The following is a 20,267-nucleotide window of genomic DNA, read 5'->3' as shown; positions in this document are numbered from 1 at the left end:
AATACTATTAGTAGGCACGTAAAACCTATAAGGTAAGTGCAGTTACTAAGATGATTTAGTTGCCTTTTGTAAATACTTTATTGTGATGATGTCCTTTCTTTGGAGATACTGCCATTGTATTGTGTCAGAGCCTTTGAAATTGTCACCTTATTTGCATGACATACTTCTGCTGGCATAACTGATGTTGGTTGGGGTGCAAGAAAATCACACCCGCTTGTGTCAGCAGAAGTCCTGATTGGAGTTAAGAAAGCTGTGATCAGCTCATTTTAAGTAATTTGGATAAGGAATATAACTAAGCAGGCAGAAAAAATCCTGATGACATATGCTTTACATACACTGGGGTATCTAGTAATGTGTACTGTAAATGTAACTGTAGCAGAAGAGACTCACAAATAACCATGCTCGGAGGATTACTGTCCCTGCTTGGAAATGTGACAGATGCATTGCTCTGTTAAAGAAACTAACTTCTGTCAAGAGTCAAAGCTTTTTGAAAGAATAAAGTTGTAGAACCACTGTGGTAATGATCTTCAGGCCACTTTAAAATCTGACTTACAAATTTTCCATACAGGTTGCTGTTTTCTTTCTGTGAGAGTTTTGCACCATTCTAAAGTGGCCAAGTAAGGAACCATACAAAAATGAAAAAAAGATAGTATTATTTTGGGCAGCATATCGGCATAGAAGGGCTGATATTTTGTTAGCGTGTATTTGTAAAACATTTATTTTTATCAAAATATTTTTAGCTATTGGCATTGCTCCCAATTGCAAATGATAAAAATGGAAGAGAACTGCCACATCACATAGACTTCTTCCAGTCCTTGGAAGCTCGCCCAGATACTACAGATTCTGTCCTCTTAGTTAAAACAACAACAGAAACAGCACCACCGAGATGTCCAATTTTATGTTTATTTTAAATAGGAAAATGGGACTATACATCTTCAAGAGACAATGGAAGTAGTGGTTCTGTTACTGGTATTTTATGCAGGTTTACTGCCCCTGGATGCTTTGTGCAAATCTGAGTTGTGTTTTCTGCCAAGGCTTGTGCTGAGGAATTGTGTGGAGAAATATAAAGGAGGAAGTTTTATTTGGAAGCATAATACCATACCAGGGGCATTTGAACTAAATAAATTATTCCAAGGACTAATAGTATTAATTTGTAATTGCCCAGGATAGATTACAATAATTAAATAAAATATTTCAAATCTTGCTATTTTTATTTCTGTAGCACCCATATTTTTATGTACGTGTATTTTGTGCACTGAAGTTTGGTATGTGGTTTCTTGGTGATTTTGTCTTTTTGGGCTTTGGTCCAAAGACTTAAAGTAAGTTTATATCAAAGCATGATCAGTTTGTGCATGTACTTTCCTGCATTAGGTCAGTGACAAAAAATGATGGCCTGGCAATGGTCATATAATGAAATAAGTTTATTTAAAGCTGTTACTATGTTTTAATAGAAGTGGTATTAAAGGTTCTATGGTATAGTATGTTGTACTATACTATAGTACAACTGTTGTAAGTCACTTGCCTTCTAGTCAATTCCTGAAATCAAAGTGGTTTTTTGACATGTTTTAACACTTAAAATGCATTTGGTTTACGTGTGGAATATTTCTTTTACAGGGAATGGGTTAATCAAGCTTCGTCCATCCATTTTCTTAGAGTATTAATCTGTCTGAGATTATTAATAAGGGATCCATGCTATCAGGTCAGTATACCAAAATACTGTTTCTTGCTTGGATAAAAGAATGCACATAAGCATCATGCATGTGACTTGTGTTGTTGCATGTGTATAAAAATGTATGTTCTTATACACATGTACCTATATTCCTATACGTGAGGAAGTGATTTGCAAACAAACAGATTACAAGAGTGAATTTGCACTGTTACTGAATAGCTTGCTCAAGTTCTTATATTCCTTATGTAGGGCCTGTTGTTGATAACCTTAACAAAGAACCTGTAAATCTCTATAACAGATGGCTTGGTCATTGCTTTGAGCCTTAAACCCTGTGCTTGACTTTAACATGTAGATATGTAAAATTCTCATAATATAATAAGTTAAGAAAACTGAAAGCTGCCTATTCCTCCTAGCTGCCTGATGTTCTTAACTAAAACCAAATAGCTTTCAATTTTATTCTGGCTATTATAGTCACTATTCATAGGACTAAGCCTCAGACATCTGTTAAGATATTTGTGTATTTTTTTCTATGTGTTCCAAAGTTTATACTGTTTTCCCAGTTTTAAAACCTTTAAAACTTAACTTCTGTGTTTTTATTTATCTACTTACTCTAAAATATTCTGAACTCTGAAGGTGCTACGTATCTCCAGAATTCATTGACTTCAAGCACTGGAATTAAGGTTTCGCAACATTCATAACAAGCAGAGCATTTATGTTCTAGTGTTCTTTCATTCTAGTGTTTTCTTTATTTTTGCCTTTTTTTATAATTTTTAAAATTTTTTTTTTCTTTTTTATTAGGAAATGCTCCACAGCTTGGGTGCTATTGAAAATCTAGCTCAGGTAGAGTTCCTCATGGTACTTTTGTCTGGTATGTTGCATGTCAGATCATTACAGTGTACATAAATTCTTGGTTTATGGAAAGAAGTGAGTCCATTCCTCTGCACGTAATCAGTTGATGTGGGGGTTTTCTTTTCACTAGTGTACAAAGAAACTGTCCTTATAATATAGCAGTATTAACCCAGGTCTTTTAGTTAAGAGACTTAAATCCCTCCTGAAGTGGGAGGAGAATTAGAAAAATCAGCACAATTGTTTCAATCAGGAGAAAAGAAGGATGAGTAAAGTCACCTTGAACTGTAGCAAATGATTTTTCAAAAGTAAAAGTATAGTAATATAATGTTGAAACAGGTTTAAATTTGGGGGCTACAGCACTTTTGCATTACGAATCATGATTGTTACTGCTCTGTGTTAATACTGCTTTGCTTCTTGGTTTCTAATACTTATCAGTGCCAAGTTAGCAGTGAGATTTGACATACCATGAATATCTTTGAAATTCTTTGGAGTTCTCTTTCTAGAAAAAAATTATTTGCTGTAATCTTTATAACAAATGTGTCACTCTAGAATGTAGTCATCATTCATCAATATTTATGAAGCCACCTGTATTTCAGAGAGCCCATAGTGCATTTTCAGCCCTTTGGTCAGATAGTCACCTGTTTGAAACATCCCTAAAGTTGCAGGAGTTAAAGGTTACTATTTTGTAATGGATATGGTTCCCACAGGAACTGCTTGGCATTTCCAATGTTGCATGTCATTAATGGTTAGCCGTACTTTTTGAGGAGCTTGCAGACTGCAAAATGCAGCAGCCTGCTGAGACATGGCAACATCTGTAAGTGTCATCCCCAGCAGCAGGAACTCAAATTGTGTAATTTATAATCATTTTTACTATGCATGTGTTGCTGGCATAGAGAATTTAAAAAGACATGAGGTGCAATTTTTATGATTTCTGAACTTGTAGGGAACTTAGTCTATTCTATGCAGCATGAAAACTTTTTTTTTTTTTTTTTTTACTTTTTGGGCAGTTTCAGATAAAAAAAGCTGTACTCATTTTAAAGTGTTTTGGGATGTTTTAGTAGAAAACGTGAGTTATTACTACCAATATTACTTTGCATACTAGTATCCAGCTCCTGAGCTTTCTTTCTAAATTATGTGCTGCTGCTGTAGCTCTTGCCTCTCTGTACCATTTACTTGGAACTGTGGCAATTTCCCCAGTGTGCTGGAAATTTCAAAATGCCACCATATGTAAGACCAATACATAAGTGATGCTGAGAATTACATAATGATTTTGTGCACTAACAAACATGACATACTTGTGGTAATTCTCATTTCCTGGAAAATATGTTTGACCAGGAAGTTCTTAGGGTTATTAAAAAAGATTGACCACCATTTCCCACCAGTTAGCTATGTTCAAAATATTTTCCCAACAGTGCCCAACAGTAGATGCTAAGGGAAAATTTTGAGAGCAGAAACATGAACTGATAATTTGCCAGAAAACTCTTACCAACCTGTAGCAGCTTGCAAAGAAGGGAATTTGGCCCCAGAAGTAGGGTCATTGTATTCGATAGTCTTCAGTAGATCTCCCTGTTGTGGAATTTTACACTTGCTATTTGAATTCTCATGCTTCCGTGATCTCTACTGTTCCCTGACAAGTTCTACAGCGAAGTATGCAGGATGTTTCAGGTTTACCTTTCTTTTTGTGAAACTGATGCACCACCTACAGGCTATTTCCGTGGATTACACTCCAGGTTTATGAATTCTTTGTTTTTCCCCCCCTACTCGTAGTATATGGAAACAGTAGCAAATGGCTATCTTGATTACGGAGAAGAGCAGCATAATGTAGACAAGTTGGTCAACATGACATGTAAGTGTTAAATTATAAGGACACTTAAAACTTTTTGTGTGAGGCTTAAAAGGTTTAAAATACTTGAGATGGTCACTACGTAGAATGTTATTAGATTTACTGTAGACATCATCAAACGAGTGAAAACTGAAATTGCTGTGGAAAAGCACATCTTGGTTTTATACATAAGAAGTATTTCATTAAGAAATTAGTGCCTTTTTATGCACTGAAATAACAGAGTAAAATGAGCTGGTCATGGTTCAAAGAATTTATGCAGTGTTTTACTTTATTATCTGATTGGTAAAATGAAAAATATTAAGTGGTAAAACTTCAATTGATGTGACTTCCTTTGTTCCATAGACATTTTCCAAAAGCTTGCTGCTGTTAACAGTCAAAGAGAATGGGTTATAGCAAGCAGAGCACATAAAGTAAGTGTTTCATAAAATTCTAATTATAACAAATTAACTACATAACTGAGTGACTAATGCTTTTCAAACTTGATCTAGTTGAGAGTAAATTTCTTACCTTGTCAAGCTTGTAAAGTAAGATAATCTCAGTTCTATGTTTTACAGAAATATGAGTAGTAATAGTTTTTTCTATGTAAGCTAATTGCCCTGATGCATGGTTATTGGTTGCTTGAGATAGATATGTCACAAATGTTTGGACTAAACTCCTTCATATAAAAATTAGTACTCATATTTACACTGTCCTGAGCTACTCATTACTATGATACAAATAGTTTTATATATTTTAAAAATATAAATACATTTTTATTTTTACATAGATTTCTGCTATGATTTTTCAATTATGAAGTGTTCTGTGTCCAAATGGAATAGTGACAACCTAGGCATCCCTTCACATTACTCTCGGTCTAAGGATCTATAATTAATCGTTGCTGATTTGTGGCCAAGCTAAGAAACAATAGAGATGAAGATCAGCTAACTAGTGCTTTGTGATTCCGTTATTCTCCAGTAAAACATTGGCAGTTGTGATCAGATAATACCGCAGAACATATTTTTAGAGAATCTAAACAAATATGAAGTTTACTTTGATATGAACCATTGACAGAATATAATGCAGAACCTTAAATTACATACAATATTGTTTAAATATAAGCTAAAAATCAACTTTTTGCTTCAGAAGGCCTTAATTTAGAGTTCCATGGTCTTTTACACAGGAAGAAATTTTTACAATGGCATATTAAGTTGGACAGATGCTTTAGCAGTCAAGAGAGATACTAATTGCATTTGAGAATAACCATCCTTGCTTGCCCTAAGACTGGGTGTATTCCAAGAGTTTAAATGTATATTAAAGTGTACTTTATATGTTCCTAAGATTTTTAGTATATTGTGCAACAATTTGGTATCTTAATTTGACTTTTCAATAAATAGTTATTTGTGTGCTTGAGTCGTAAAAGAAAATAATGTAATTTATATTTATTTATCTTGATTCATGTTTCATTTTCCAGACCTTGGTAAATTTGTTATCTGCCAGAGACAACAATGTGCTTTTAGGTGCCCTCCTTGCTCTGACTAGTCTAGCAGAAAGGTAGGTTCAACTCAGTGCTGTAGTTCACAATAAGCATTTTGATGTTATCTCTTGAACAATAGTAAAAGTGCTGTTTCTGAGGAAGACTTCTTTTTTCTTTTTCCTTCCAAAATGTGGCCTTGTTCTGTGGAGATCTATGACAAGTGCTTAATTTTGTACTAATGTAATAAAAACTAAAGAGAAGTCCTTGCAGAAAATTTCTTGCTCATGTGGAAGACTTTTAAAAGGCTGGAGTCATAGAACCTCTGTTTTCAATCCCTGTGCAGGATTCTGGAATTCTTACTGACTTCCTGAATATAAAAATCTTTTATGCTGACCTTAATACAACAGTGCCTCAGAATAACCAGCAAGAATGTTGTTCAATGTAGTAAATAATGAATGCATACACTCAAATCTGTGTATACGTGTCCTCTCTTCACTAATGGTTGTTTTTAAATAAAGAGTAGGACTTTTTTTTCCTGGTGTGGAGGGAAAAAAGTAAAAGGAAAATACAGCATCTTTCATGCTTAACAGTTTTATAGAAGAAAAGTTACGGCTTCTGCATTATTGTGCTGCTGACTTCCAGATTTCTACAACAATTTTATCTTTTAAATGAAAAATTATAAGGAAAATTACAAAATTAAAGAGCATACATACAATTCCTTGAGATCAGTAGGAATTTATTTATGAGATTTCACTGGATTTTCTCATTTCCTAAATTTCTTTCATTCTACTACAGTTCATTTTTTTTTTTTTAATATGAGTTTAATTTAAATGATGTTATACATTAATTTTTAACTTTCATTCAGCTTTCTTCAAAGAATTAAATGTGTTATATTTGAACTGGGCAGGAAAGTGTTTGGAGTATATTATAAATATTTATGTAAATTTGGTTGATTTAAAAAATTTCTAGTAAGAAACAAATGAAATGAACATTTGTGTCTTTAGTTTTATGCATTCACACTTACTTTTTTGTATTGGGAAAATTTGATATTGTTGCATGGTCACTCTTGACACAGCATATATTTATGCCTTTAAATATTTGTGTGTACAATATGATATTATTACTTAAGACTTGAGAAAAAAATAACTGATCAAATGTATAAGGAGGGATGCTAAAAAGCAATGTGTTTTTTTTTAAATACAATTTCATTTCATATAAATGCCAGGAATAATCACTTTGTAGTCCAGAATGTAGGGAGAAGATAAGTGAGCTCAGCATTGTTGAGAATTTGCTGGTGATATTGCGTGAATACGATTTGCTTTCTAAAAGGTGAGACTTCGCTTGTGGATTAATTGTTTTAAATTTATTTTAACTTTTTCGTTTAGGAACATGTTTATTTATAGGAATTATTTAATGTGCCACTTTAATATACTCAAGGTAAAGTTCTGGTGTTGTGTATTTTGAATCAGGTACTGATACAGCAAAATCTTTTCTAGTAGTTTTGTTACAAGCTGTGTCCTCTCTCTTCACTGATGGCCTACAGTGCAGTGCAAATAATTTGTGTTACCATAAAGTGATAGCAGGTGCTTTGGAGTGGTCACATCTCCTTTTTGCTCCTGGCAGACCTAAGCGATTAGATGGAAATCACACTGAATTCTGACAGCTCCTGGGATGCCCAATATAAACTAGTAAAAAAATTGCAAGACAAATAGCTGTTGCAGTTTATGGCAGAGGCTGGGTCAGACCCCACATCCCTTTAGTCAGAAAATCATAAAGGTTCCTTCAGTTCTTTAGGTAAGACTGCAAGCTGAGCATAGTGTATCTGCATTTCAGTAAGAAACCAAAAGACCCTCAGATTTGATAATACGTCATTTATTTATCACATTTAAAACTATTTCTTAAATTTCTGCTTAATCATTTCACACATGTAAATTATTTTACATATGACTAAAGATAAAGGAATTGAACATAGCAAAAGATTTTATTTAGTTTCTGAGTATGAAATTCTTTAGATTATATGTAAAACAAAAGTTTGCTATAAAATTGGAATTTGAATGTAAACAGGAAATGGATGATGTTCAATGCTACTTAAGAATAATCTTTAATATGTGAATCTGAATTGTTATGTTTCATCAAACACACATGCAGCTTTATTTGCTTCGGCTGTAAGTGGAAATCTCTAACCCTATTTCTAGGCAAAGTTCACCTTAATTGGGGTGAAGTTAATGAAAATCTTGTATAAAATTTTGAAATGATATATCCAATCCCCTTTCTAAACCTAGTATTCAAAACATACTAGAGAAGAATCACAATTATTTGTGGAATTATTCCAATTCCATAGACAGACTTTACAAGTCAATGCCATCAGTGCTCCTGGTAGCATTAATGCCATCAAGAAGGTGGTACCTCAGATGACTGCAGTCCACCTCCTGGCTGTGTATACTTGGCTGCCTATGCTGATAGCCAAACTCAGTGTAAATATAAATTTATCCCTCCTGAAAGTTGACCTTCTTTTTTATTTTTACAGTGTTTTTACAGTTTACTGTGACTTTAAGCAGTTTTCCTTAACTCCTTTGTTTTTTATTATTGTTATTATGGGAGGTCTCTGTTCTTTCTTCAACATTTGCTGTGGTTTTTTTCCCCCTTTGCTAACTGACAATATGAAGTAATGATGGAGTTATTGTTAAAAGTGCTTGATGATTTCTTTTTTTTTAGGCTTACAGCAGAGTTGTTACGTCTCCTCTGTGCAGAGTCACAGGTGAAAGAGCAAATAAGAATGTATGAGGGAGTTCCAGTCTTGCTCAGTTTACTCCATTCTGATCATATCAAACTTCTATGGAGTATAGTTTGGATTCTGGTACAGGTTTGTGAGGATCCTGAGACTAGTGTGGAAATCCGGATTTGGGGTGGAATCAAACAGCTCCTTCATATTTTACAGGGGTAGGTTTTCAGTCCTCAGCATTGTGGCAATTGCATGAGACTGTTTCATATTTTAAGATATATTTGACCAAGTGCTGTTATATCAAGTAGCATCTTTGTGTTGCTCAGCTGTATGTGATGTCTGCAGAAATTATGAAGCTATTTATAACATAATGAATAATTAGTGTTTTTTTTCAGCTATGCGTATTTCATTGTTATCTAAAATGGTTTTAATGTTTTCACTGTATAAACAATGAGTAATGATAAATGTCATTACTGCCTAATTAGATTTCCTATTAATCAGACACCTATTTCATGTGCTAGAATAGTGTATATAATTGATGAATGTGGTAAAGGAACTTTATGTTTAAAGGCTTGTTTGATTTTTCAAAGTGTATTAGCTGTTTTAGTGGAAAACCTCTAAATCTTTAGAACTTCAGAAACAGTTAACAAAGGTATGTTGTCTTTTTTTTACACTGCAATTTGTTTTGATTTTTTTCTTTCAGGGACAGAAATCTTGTTTCTGATTGCTCTTCAGTTGGAAGTCTATCCAGTGCAAATGCAGCAGGGAGAATACAATATTTTCATTTGTCAAATGATTTGAGTCCTGATGAGATGCAAGAAAATACTTTCTCCCTTCAAGCAGGTAGGTTTATATGGCCTAAACCTCTTTCTTGTGTGCACAAAGGTATTATAAATATTTCAAATTTGAAATGGTAAGATTTGATACCTGCTTTAGGGAGCAGGAGCACCAAGTCAGCTGTGTTTATTTCCAAATGTGCAATGCCAGCACATGTTTTCAAAAAGCACACATTTTCTAGAAAGAAGTAAAGGATGAAGTACTAATTACATAAAGATTTCTTTCACCTGTAAAAATATTCAAACATATATATATGTTTTCAATTCTGTAGCCTGAGATAATTTTTATTTCATCATATTTTTGCCTCTATTTAAATTTACTATGTGTCATGGTTCAAAACCAGCCGGTAACTCAGCACCATGAAGCTGCTCACTCACTCCCTCCTTCTGCCTCCCTGGGCAGGATAAAGAGAATCAAAAGTATGTAAAACCCAGCCTGACCTGAGTAGTGATCTGCCCTTCTGGGTAACTCCCCCCAGTTTATATACTGGGCATGACGTGCTGTGGTATGCAATATCCCTTTGGCTAGTTTGGGTCAGGTGTCCTGTCTCTGCTTCCTCCTGGCTTCTTGTGCCCCTCCTCACTGGCAGAGCATGAGACTGAAAAGTCCTTGGTTGAGGTAAGTGATACCAAGCAACAACTAAAACATCGGTGTGTTAAGGAGGAGGGGAGTGAATGTGCAGCTGGATGGGCATTTGGCCCTTAGCTAATGTTAACCCACCACACTATCTGAATGTCTGTTTGAATCTGGCCCTAAACATTACATCTGAATTTTTATTCTAGCCTGTTGTGCAGCAATTACTGAGCTGGTGCTCAATGAGACTAACTCTTACCAGGTTGTACAGGTAAGAAGAAGTTATTCAATTAAGTAAATCATTAGAGCTTATAATTTGACTTAATTGTTTTAATTTGTTGCCATAATTTGATTAACAAAATGCATTTGAAAGGTATTGGAAAATATGATTTTCTGTAACTTTAGTATCTCTGTTTCTATATACATTTGCACACAGAGACATAGGCAGAAGACACCAACATATGTATCTAGCTGTCTGGAAGAATAAACAGCCTTATTCAGACAAGGTTAATTTTGGCATCTCTTGCCATGCTCTTGCCATATTCAAAATACGAGTAAATAAGAGTAATAACGGAATTAACTGAGAAATAAAAATTCTGAATTTCATGAAGTTTATTAAAACAAAATCTGTGGAGCTTATATTGGCACGTTGTTGTTTCACAATTTGTCTTTTCCTCAGAGTATTTATTTCTGCCATAGCTTCTGCACTCTATCCCCAGGGTTGTGTTTCTAAACCTCATTTAAAATGTAATATTTAAATCAGCTAGAGCCTATGGTTCTGCAAACTGTTCTGAAAATCCTTGGTGTGTATTCCAGACATAGACAAAGACACACATATATAGGACATTAATATCAGTTCATAGCTGTAGCCAGCTCTCATACTTTAAATGTTGGTGATCAAAGCCTTCAAGTTAGCTTATAACCCAGTTAGAGGTATTCCTAGGGGAATCAAGAGAACAAAAAGCCTTATATATGACCAGGAAAGAAGTTCATATATATCAAAACTGTTGGTTCAGAGGAAAGGAATGGAAGTAAGTCTGGGGAAAATAAAAGGAAGTGTTTTCTGTATATCTTTAGCACTACAATTGCCAATAACCATACTCATTTAGACTTATTTAAACTGGGTAACTTTTGAAAATAATATAACTCCTGGAGGACTTGGGAAGTAAAAAGCTGGTTTTAATACAGTTTTTCTGCATTGCTGTAGCAGTGCATGACAATGGTGGTGTCAGTAAATGTCTTACAAATTGATGTGACAATATGCAGGCTGGAAAAATGTGTTCCAAGCCCAACTTCTCCCACTTATCCTGTTAAAAGACAATGATCTCCCCATTTGTCAAAACCCCAGTCAGTGCGCTCCTTTCAGGTCAGGACATAACTTCAAGCATGTTCATCTCAACTGGAGTTCCACCCTACAACAGTCTCTTTAATTTTAATCCTACTTCTTTCTCTGTGATAATGAAACTTTGAGAGTTGCATGATGAGTGAGATGAAGGAACTCAGGTTAAAAGCAGATAGATGAGGAAGATTTGCACCTCTTTCAGTTATGTGCTGAAAAAGTCAACCAATATGACCTCTAAAGGTTTATCTCATACAGTGGCAAAGTTAGCTTCTGCTGTGCCCTCTACCTGTTCATCCTGTGTTCTTTTTTCAACTTACAACTACAGGAGTAGTCTGCAGCAATTCTGGTATCAGGGCAGAATGTGTTTATGACTCAATGGCTCTACTGCACAGCCTGAAAGAGTTAGTTTAACTCTATCTTCATGGGTTGTTTAAGAAAGCATGTCAGGAACTGCAGCAGAGCCTCTGCAGAGCTGACACATTGTGCTGGTTCCCTTCAACTCAGCTAGAGAGAAGAGTAGTCTTCAACAAGGAACTTGTCAAGCAACTGGGAGCAATACTATAAATCTGCCAGTGCCCATCTATCAAGCCAACACAGTGGATACATTAATGGGGAAGACACATGGTTACATGAAATTGGAAGCTGAAATACAGGGTGGTTTTCACAAAATCCTACTGAAGGTACAGACATACTCCTCAGGCTATCAGTTCTGGTGTTTCTCCAGTTTCTATTTATTGAGACTGGATTTTTGGTCTCTGGCAATTCAAAATATCCACATGGTGACGGCAGATCTATCTATTGCTGCAATTCCTTCACCTCTAGAGACACAAATATTTCTTCATGATCTGTTTGCAAGCTGTCTTTCCAGTATCAGTTTGAATGTGATGATGACTTAATTCTTATATACATTTAAATCCTTTGAGCTTATAATTTAGGTGTGCTATAGGATGTTGAGAACTTGTCAGTTGGTATTAGCTTCTGATTTATCTGAAGTAACATTGTTTTTCCTTTGTGTGCTATGTATACATACTGACTTTTTTCTGTTTACAGGCAAATGGAATATATACAATAGCAAAGCTGATTTTGCCAAAGAAAGAAAGAAATGCTGAAAACGCGAATTTATTACAGGTAGCTCCCTGTATCCAATTATCATTGCATATTGAAAGCCCCAAACAGTCCCTGAGATTTTTCTTTTATTATTCTAAATTTATTTGAAAGTGCAGTAAAAAAAATAATCTTACTTAAAGGGTGGAAAAAATCCCAACAAAACAAAACCTGGAATAACGAATGTCCCAGGTTAAATAGTGACTCAATTTCTGGTGCTGCTTTCTGATCTACTTTGTTTCTGGCACTTCATATAGTGTAAAGGAAAATGAGTATTTTCCTTGTGATAGCCTTCCCACCACTTTTTCAGGCTGTACAGCATCAGAATTTCTTTTTAGTGTCTTGGTCTTCATTGAAAATCACTGTAGGTTTGACACTATACTAATATCTATTTCTTTCTGAAGAATCTTGCTGTTAAATAAAATACATGAAAACATCACATGAAGTAGAGCAAATTTAAATGTAGGATAAATACAGAGCTAATAAGTATGAGAATGGTTTTTGGGATTGCATAGCAATACCTCCATAAATGTACTGGTTTGTGTCAACTTAGGCTAAAGGTTATCAGTGGTAATTATCTGATAGCTCTTTTCCACCACCTGTGAAATTATGTTGGTGTCTAAGCTGTAGGAAAGTAGTGGTCTAGGGTTCAAGATTGAGCACAACTGCTGCTGCTCCAGTTGCCCTTCTCTGAGCAAGTGTGAGGTCCTTAGCACAGATGAATGCAGTCAGGTCCCTGTTTCTCACCTGCTCTTTGTTCAGGCGTAGCCCTAAACTAACAGGGCTAAATAGCTACTCACCTATTTTATCAGGTAGACATACCTGGATTGCAAGAAAAGGCATTTCCACAAACAGAAAAATAACTCATTGTAGTGACATCTTTCTCTTTCCAGTTCTAGATTAGGGTTGGAGTGCAGGTTCAGTGCAGCAGGTACCTTTCTTCTGCAGTGAGGTTTGATAGTGCATTTCAGTTAAATCAGCTTAAGGATGAGATGAATAAAAATCTCCTTAGATGCTAAGTGAAACTAACATGGAGTCTAATAAACTGGAGCATATGCTCATTACAGTTGCCTCATACAACTGCAAGGAGCTTAATTGTGCCTGCCGTGGTTTAGATTCCAACAGGATGTGTTGGAATTAAATCACAAAAGATAATAAGCAACTGTAGTTGTCTTAAATATTAAGCTGTGTGAATTAATAGTGGACTCAAAGGTCACATATGAAAACAAAATCTGTTTCAGGCAAACAATAAGAAATGTATTTTTTCACAAAAGCTTGTTCAGATTCTCACCCTGTTATCTGTATTGCCTTAATCATTGTTACTGCTGTGCAGTACAGCTGCAGCTATTGGAATACTCTTTTTTGAATTTCATAGGTATTTTTCTTAGAATTCTTGCAGTGCCAGTGTGGTTTCTTTACTGCTCCACTGTTTGTGTTTTCAATGATTAAATTTTCAGCTTCTTTCTGCCATAATTCCTTAGTGATCTTACTTCACTATTTTAAGGGTAACTGTGATATCAGTCATTTGTCCTGCATATGTACCATATATAAAAATCATTATGCCTTAACTGAAGCAAATTAACAAATGTTAATTATAAATCTAGTACACACACAGTACTAGAATGTTAACACCATATACAGAATGTTACTTATAAGTCATACGCTACTAGTATGAGAAAGATGAATATTAATCACTGTTTAAAATATCAATTTAATTTTTAATTTTTTATCATTTCCCTTCACTGATGGGCTTTCTACAGTAAGATCTATGTGTAGTCTCTAAAATGAAAGACTTTCAGGGTAGCAGCTATGGCCCAGATAGTCTGGTTTATTTTGTACAGCTAAGTTGTGGATGTGAGGCTCAGTGGAATGTTAGACATCATAACATCCCAGTCTTCTCTTGTGATGGGGAATATACTTTGGATTAAAAAAGAAACATTGCCTGTAAAAGAGACAGCTTTGTAGCAGCATTAACATACATTCCTTTTCTGTAAAATTTTAGGTATCCGGCTTCCTTCATCAGTAGCATTTGGACTTTATTTCCTTCATCTAATGCATTTTCTATATATTGAATTTTTTTTTTTTTTTTAACATGGGGATTAATTCTGCAGTTAGCACTAAGACACGGTTACCGTTGCCTAAATAGGGGTTATCACACTGGACTGTAGCAGTGTTTTAGTCACTGATGCAATAAAGTAATTCTAAACTATACTAGAGGCGTTTACTATTTGCATTGTTTCAGGTATCAATACCTTATTTCACTTTGGCTTACTTTATACCATCATCTTTGTTTGGTCAGCCATACATGTGCCATACTCTTGACTCTTGGTAAACAGGGTTAAAGATGAGTTGTGTAAAAGCATACTTACTTTACAAATAAAAAAAGATGACTAAGGCTTAAATGTTCCTCAGCCTGTTCTATAGCTTTAGTCACCCACTTTTTTTCTCCCCTCTCCCCCCTCCCCCTTTTTTTTGTTTTCCTGCTAAATGGCTCTGCCTACTTTTAAATTACAGGAAAAACTTAATACATTTTTACTCTCTTCATTATCAGGTTAGTATCATAATCTGTCTAGTCATTTAAGTACAAAGTTTACCACCATGTGAAAAGCCTTGACATTTATCAATGGCTTTTCCAATTATGTATAAATTTCTCATTAATTGAAGTATTTTCCTGCTGTAGTGTTACGCTTTCAGAGCCCTGAGATTTCTCTTCAGTATGGAAAGAAATCGGCATATCTTTAAAAGGTATGTTAACAAAATGTTTTGTGAAGCTCCTTTTAAGATAATTGTTCGAAAGTTGTAAATCCAATCAGAAAGACAAGTTTTTAAAATGTCATTTATTTTCAACCAGAAGAAATAGTAGAAATAGGGCAAATTCTGTCCTGCACAGAGTTTCAGTTCACCATTCCTGCATTGTATCAGTGAAAGCTACAAGGTATAGATGCTCAGTGAGGGGACTTCTATTGTATGCATACCCGAGAACCTAGCTCTTTAGGGGTTCCTACGTATTACAAGAAGGAACTCAGAAAAACTGACAGCAAGTATAACATAATATACTAGAAGAAAAAAAAACAAAACAACACAAAAATTACTGGAAACTTGGGAGTTGGATTGACTTTAAAAAGGCTTACATTTGTTTGGACAACTGGCATACAAATATCCAAACAATGGAGGCTGAAGTCTGACTTTTGATAGGTCCTTTAACTTCTGTGTATGTAATCATAGAATCACAAAATGTTTTGGTTTGGAAGGGCAGAGACACCTTCCACTGGACCTGGTTGCTCTGCATAGGTAAGCATAACTTCCAAACTTTTTTTTCCTTAGAATACCATCATTCCTATGTAATGTTAGAGGATTAATATCTGGATAGATCAGTAAAAATTAAGTGCATTATTTATCACGTTCTAAAGTAAGTTGAAATAATAAACACTGAAAAGTCTATGCTATACATTAATAGCCACTATACACTGTTTCTAAAGTAAATTAAAATATAAATCTTTGTAGACTTTTCCCTACTGACTTGTTTGAAATCTTCATTGATATTGGACATTATGTGCGTGATATCAGTGCTTATGAAGAGTTGGTATCAAAGCTAAATTTATTAAAGGTAAGTAAAAACCTCTGTAAAAAGCTATATTCTTTGCACTTTCTTAGCACAAGAAAGGCATGACATTCTTCTATTTATTTACTTGTAATTTAATTTATAACCAGGAAGATGAATTCAAGCAAATTGCTGAAAGTATTGAGAGCATGAATCAGAATAAGGCACCTACAAAACATATAGGCAATTATGCAGTTTTAGAGCACCTTGGCCGTGGAGCTTTTGGAAGTGTATATAAGGTAAACTTATCTTTTGGTATTAATTTACAGGTTTGAGGGGAGGAGTGGGTCTAATACTTCTTTTAGACAATACTGTTGTTCTGGTTTCAGCTGGGATAGAGTTAATTTTCTTTCCAGAAGCTGGTGCAGAGCTGTGTTTTGGCTTTAGTCTGGGAGCAATGCTGATAACACACCGATGTTTTAGTTGCTGCCCAGTCGCACTTACCCCAATCAAGGACTTTTTAGTCTCTCATGTTCTGCTAGTGAGGAGGGGCACAAGAAGCCAGGAGGAAGCAGGGACAGGACACCTGACCCAAACTAGCCAAAGGGGTATTCCATATCACAGCACGTTATGCCTGGTATATAAACTGGGGGGAGTTACCCGAAAGGAACAGACCACTTCTCGGGTCGGGCTGGGTGTCTGTCAGCAGGTGGTGAGAAATTGTTTCATGCATCACTGATGTTTACTTCTTTTTTCTTCTCCTTTCCCCTCATAGTTTTATATTCTCTCTCCTTGTTATTTCTCTTATCATTATTATTATTAATAGTATTATGTTCTACCTTAGTTACTGGACTGTTCTTTTCTCAACCTGTGGGGTTTACACTCTTTCGATTCTCCTCTCCATCCTGGCTGGAGGGGAGAAGTAGGGGGTGAGCAAATGGCTGCATGGTGCTTTGTTACTGGCTGGGCTTAAGCCATGACAGCCATCCTTTGAATTTCAGTAGGGGAATGCAGATGCAAAGATGCCTTTGTGGATCTGCTGTTAGTATTTGCTGTAATTTTTTTTTGCCCCCTCTTGTATTTGTAAGATTGATCGATGTATCTCTTAGGTTTCTTACTTCTCTTAATTCCTTTCTACAAACAGCATTTCTGTCTATTGCAGAGGTAAATAATCTGTGTAAAATTATAGAAATTCAAGCATGTTTTATCTGAAAGGCAATACTGGCCACAGATAATGTTACCTCAAACACAAAGTGTACTGCTTACCTGTACTATAGGATTCAGTTCATATAGCTAATCACATCATGTACAGAAAAAGCTAGGATTGTAACTTTTGTGAGTCAGGTTTGGCCTCTAATAACTGATCTGGTAGCCATAATAATATCCTTTCTATCTCCACCCTGTATTAAATTTACAAGGGTTTTGATTTTTTCACAGGTTAGAAAGTGTAATGGACAAAATCTCCTAGCAATGAAGGAAGTCAATTTACACAGTCCAGCATTTGGAAAGGACAAAAAAACCAGAGACAGCAGTGTAAAGAACATTGTCTCTGAATTAACCATCATCAAAGAGCAGGTATGTCTCATGAACTCTAGTTTCATGTGTGAGCATTCTGTTGTTAGCATTATTAACTGTGAATTCTTATATGAAAAGCTGCCTGGCAGAAAAGACCCTGGGGGTGTTGTCTGACCATTGGCTGACTCAGCTTGTGCCCAGGCAGCCAAGGCAGCCAACAGCATCCTGTTCTGTATCAGCAATAGCGTGGCAGCAGGGCCAGGGCAGTGATCATCTCCCTGTACTGGGCACTATTGAGGCTGCACCTCAAATCCTGTGTTCAGTTCTGGGCCTCTCACTGCAAGAGAGACATTGAGGTGCTGAAGAGAGTCCAGAGAAGGGCAATGGAGCTGGTGAAGGGCCTGGAGCAAGGTGTGATGAGGAACAGCTGAGGCAACTACGGGTGTTTAATCTGGAGAAAGGAAGGCTCAGGGGAGACTGTTTCGCTCCCTACAACTCCCTGAAAGGAGGTTGTAGTGAGGTGGGTGTTGATCTCTTCTCCCAAGTAAGAAGTGACAGGACAAGAGGTAACAGCCTCAAGTTGTGCCAGGAAGGGCTCAGGTTGGATATTAGGAAATATTTCTTCACCAAAAGGGCTGTCAAGCACTTGAACAGACTGCCCAAGAAAGTTGAGTCACCATCCCTAGAGGTATTTAAGAGACCTGTAGGTGTGGTGCTCAGGGACATATTTTAGTGGGACTTGTCAGTGCTAGGTTAATGGTTGGACTTGATGATCTTAAAAGGTCTTTTCCAACATAGTTGATTCTATGATTCTATATTGCAGTGCTTCCAGCTGCTGTTACTATTTTTGTCTGACCACTGCAGTATTGGCTCCTTTTACCTGAATGCTGTCAATTTGAAAACCTTCTTACTGTAGCATTAGCAGCAGAGCAGATGCCTGTTAGTAAAGATTCTTACTTCCTGTGTTGGTGGTATTTGAACTTTTCAGGGATTCTTTAAAATAAGATTGTGATAGAAAACGGATTTAATAAATTTAATAAATTCTGGAGCTTAAAATACAAGGAGAAGATGGGATTTTTTGTAATTGAAAATTAAAACCCCAGAGTGATCATTAGTGTTCTTAGGCTAAGAAAACCAATACTTTGATGCAGGTGTCATTGCAAACTCAAACTTCATTTACTCTTTCAATTATTAAGGGAAGAGTGGATAGGAATCATGCTGTATTTTCCTCCCGGTTGTTCTTGTAATGTGCAACACTTCTCTGTTTGGGATAATAATGAAGGTTTACTGCACTGCAGTTCATAGAAAAGTTTCTGGAATCCTTCATTCCAGTATGCAGCTAACCATTATGAATACTGTGCCATCAGTTCAACCATTCTAAACATCTACATTTCTTTCCTCATTGTAGCTTTATCATCCAAATGTTGTACGGTACTATAGAACGTTCTTGGAAAGTAAGTATAAATGCAGAGAATTACCACAGTATACATAATGAAGAAATAGAAATATAAAATGAAAACACAACTTGAAAGGAATGTGTCAAATTTCAGCAAGAAATGATAAAACTTTCTTCAAGAACTGCTACAGTTCAGACAGGCTTATATTCCTTTAAAACTGAAAAAGTTATGAGACATTACTAGTAAAACTAGATGCAATGTAAACATGTAGAAAGCATCATTCTCATCTGATAAAGAACCAAAATTTACACCTGGACTGCTATGTAGGGAGAAAAGCTATAGTGACTAGTTGAATGATATAGATTGCTCAGCCATATTGTTTAAATTTTCTTTTGTATAAAGACTTAGCTACATACATGTGCCCACTGAGTGATTTTCATGGAGTGAATTCCTTATAGTTGCTGTGATATAAACTGAGGGAAAAAAAAGAATAACAAGGAATAGAACTGTGATTAAATATATTCGCACAAGTTCTTTTTTAAAAGTAAAAAGAGCTTTTAAAATATATTTAAACCTCAAATATTCTATTGTCAAATGCCTTCTCTATAAATGTAATCTATTAATTCATTTTCTTTTATGTAGATGACAAGTTGTACATAGTCATGGAGCTCATAGAGGGAGTGCCATTGGGAGAGCATTTTCACTCTTTGAAAGAAAAGCAACAACACTTTACAGAAGACAGAATATGGCGTATATTTATCCAAGTAAGTGCCTCCATTCTTTTTGTTATCAGGACTTTTTTGCATGAAATTAGTAGCACCATTTATATTTGTTAGGCTAATAACTGACAAAATAATGTTTATTATATCAGGCACTAATATCAGATTTTAATTTAATTTAATGTGCCTTTATCTAGGTTGTAGTTAAGAATATTAATGAGGCCCTTTCTGTTTGTTTTTAAGCTTTGTCTAGCTCTTCGTTATTTGCATAAAGAGAAAAGGATTGTTCATCGAGATCTCACTCCAAACAATGTCATGCTGGGGGATAAAGACAAAGTTACAATTAGTAAGTAGAGCTATTTACTTAAAGAGAATTTCCCGTGATGCGTGTGAGTAGAATTTCTTCACTGAAACTCTCAGAGGTTTTCAGATTTCCAGGCATTGGTCGCCATACTTGGAAGCCAGTAAATTATTGCATTATTATACTGTTGTATAATTGCTAATGAAAATTTTGTGATCATTGTCACCAGGTGTCATCAGCCACAACTATATTTATTACAGACGTGTGTCAAAAAAGACAGAGATGATTTAGCCCTAAAAAAATAGACTATAGTTATGCTTCAAGGCCTGTTTTTATTTAAATCAGCAAGAACATCTAGATAATCAACTTCAGATAACAAGTCCTAGTGAACATACTAAAATA

At 35.4% G+C, this 20,267-nt stretch overlaps 1 protein-coding gene across 3 annotated transcripts in view; it reads left to right on the top strand.

The window, feature by feature from the left end:
* Nucleotides 1-20,267, top strand: part of NEK10 (NIMA related kinase 10) — a 106,070-nt gene that overhangs the window by 8,474 nt on the left and 77,329 nt on the right. For all 3 annotated transcript variants that reach the window (XM_062603591.1, XM_062603590.1, XM_062603589.1), the window contains exons 6-22: nucleotides 1,615-1,699; nucleotides 2,468-2,509; nucleotides 4,286-4,364; nucleotides 4,704-4,771; nucleotides 5,812-5,891; nucleotides 7,057-7,143; nucleotides 8,530-8,754; nucleotides 9,240-9,379; nucleotides 10,156-10,217; nucleotides 12,339-12,416; nucleotides 15,073-15,137; nucleotides 15,897-15,999; nucleotides 16,104-16,232; nucleotides 17,371-17,508; nucleotides 18,857-18,902; nucleotides 19,488-19,609; nucleotides 19,808-19,910. In XM_062603591.1, the coding sequence (XP_062459575.1) occupies nucleotides 1,615-1,699; nucleotides 2,468-2,509; nucleotides 4,286-4,364; nucleotides 4,704-4,771; nucleotides 5,812-5,891; nucleotides 7,057-7,143; nucleotides 8,530-8,754; nucleotides 9,240-9,379; nucleotides 10,156-10,217; nucleotides 12,339-12,416; nucleotides 15,073-15,137; nucleotides 15,897-15,999; nucleotides 16,104-16,232; nucleotides 17,371-17,508; nucleotides 18,857-18,902; nucleotides 19,488-19,609; nucleotides 19,808-19,910 (1,652 nt within the window). The remainder of the gene's footprint in view (nucleotides 1-1,614; nucleotides 1,700-2,467; nucleotides 2,510-4,285; nucleotides 4,365-4,703; nucleotides 4,772-5,811; nucleotides 5,892-7,056; nucleotides 7,144-8,529; nucleotides 8,755-9,239; nucleotides 9,380-10,155; nucleotides 10,218-12,338; nucleotides 12,417-15,072; nucleotides 15,138-15,896; nucleotides 16,000-16,103; nucleotides 16,233-17,370; nucleotides 17,509-18,856; nucleotides 18,903-19,487; nucleotides 19,610-19,807; nucleotides 19,911-20,267) is intronic.

This window comes from Pezoporus occidentalis, unplaced genomic scaffold (genome assembly GCF_034315485.1).
Source record: "Pezoporus occidentalis ecotype Australia unplaced genomic scaffold, CSIRO_AGI_Poc_V1 ctg80, whole genome shotgun sequence".
In the NCBI taxonomy this organism is placed as follows: Eukaryota; Metazoa; Chordata; class Aves; order Psittaciformes; family Psittacidae; genus Pezoporus; species Pezoporus occidentalis.
This window is presented reverse-complemented; position numbering and strand designations above follow the sequence as displayed.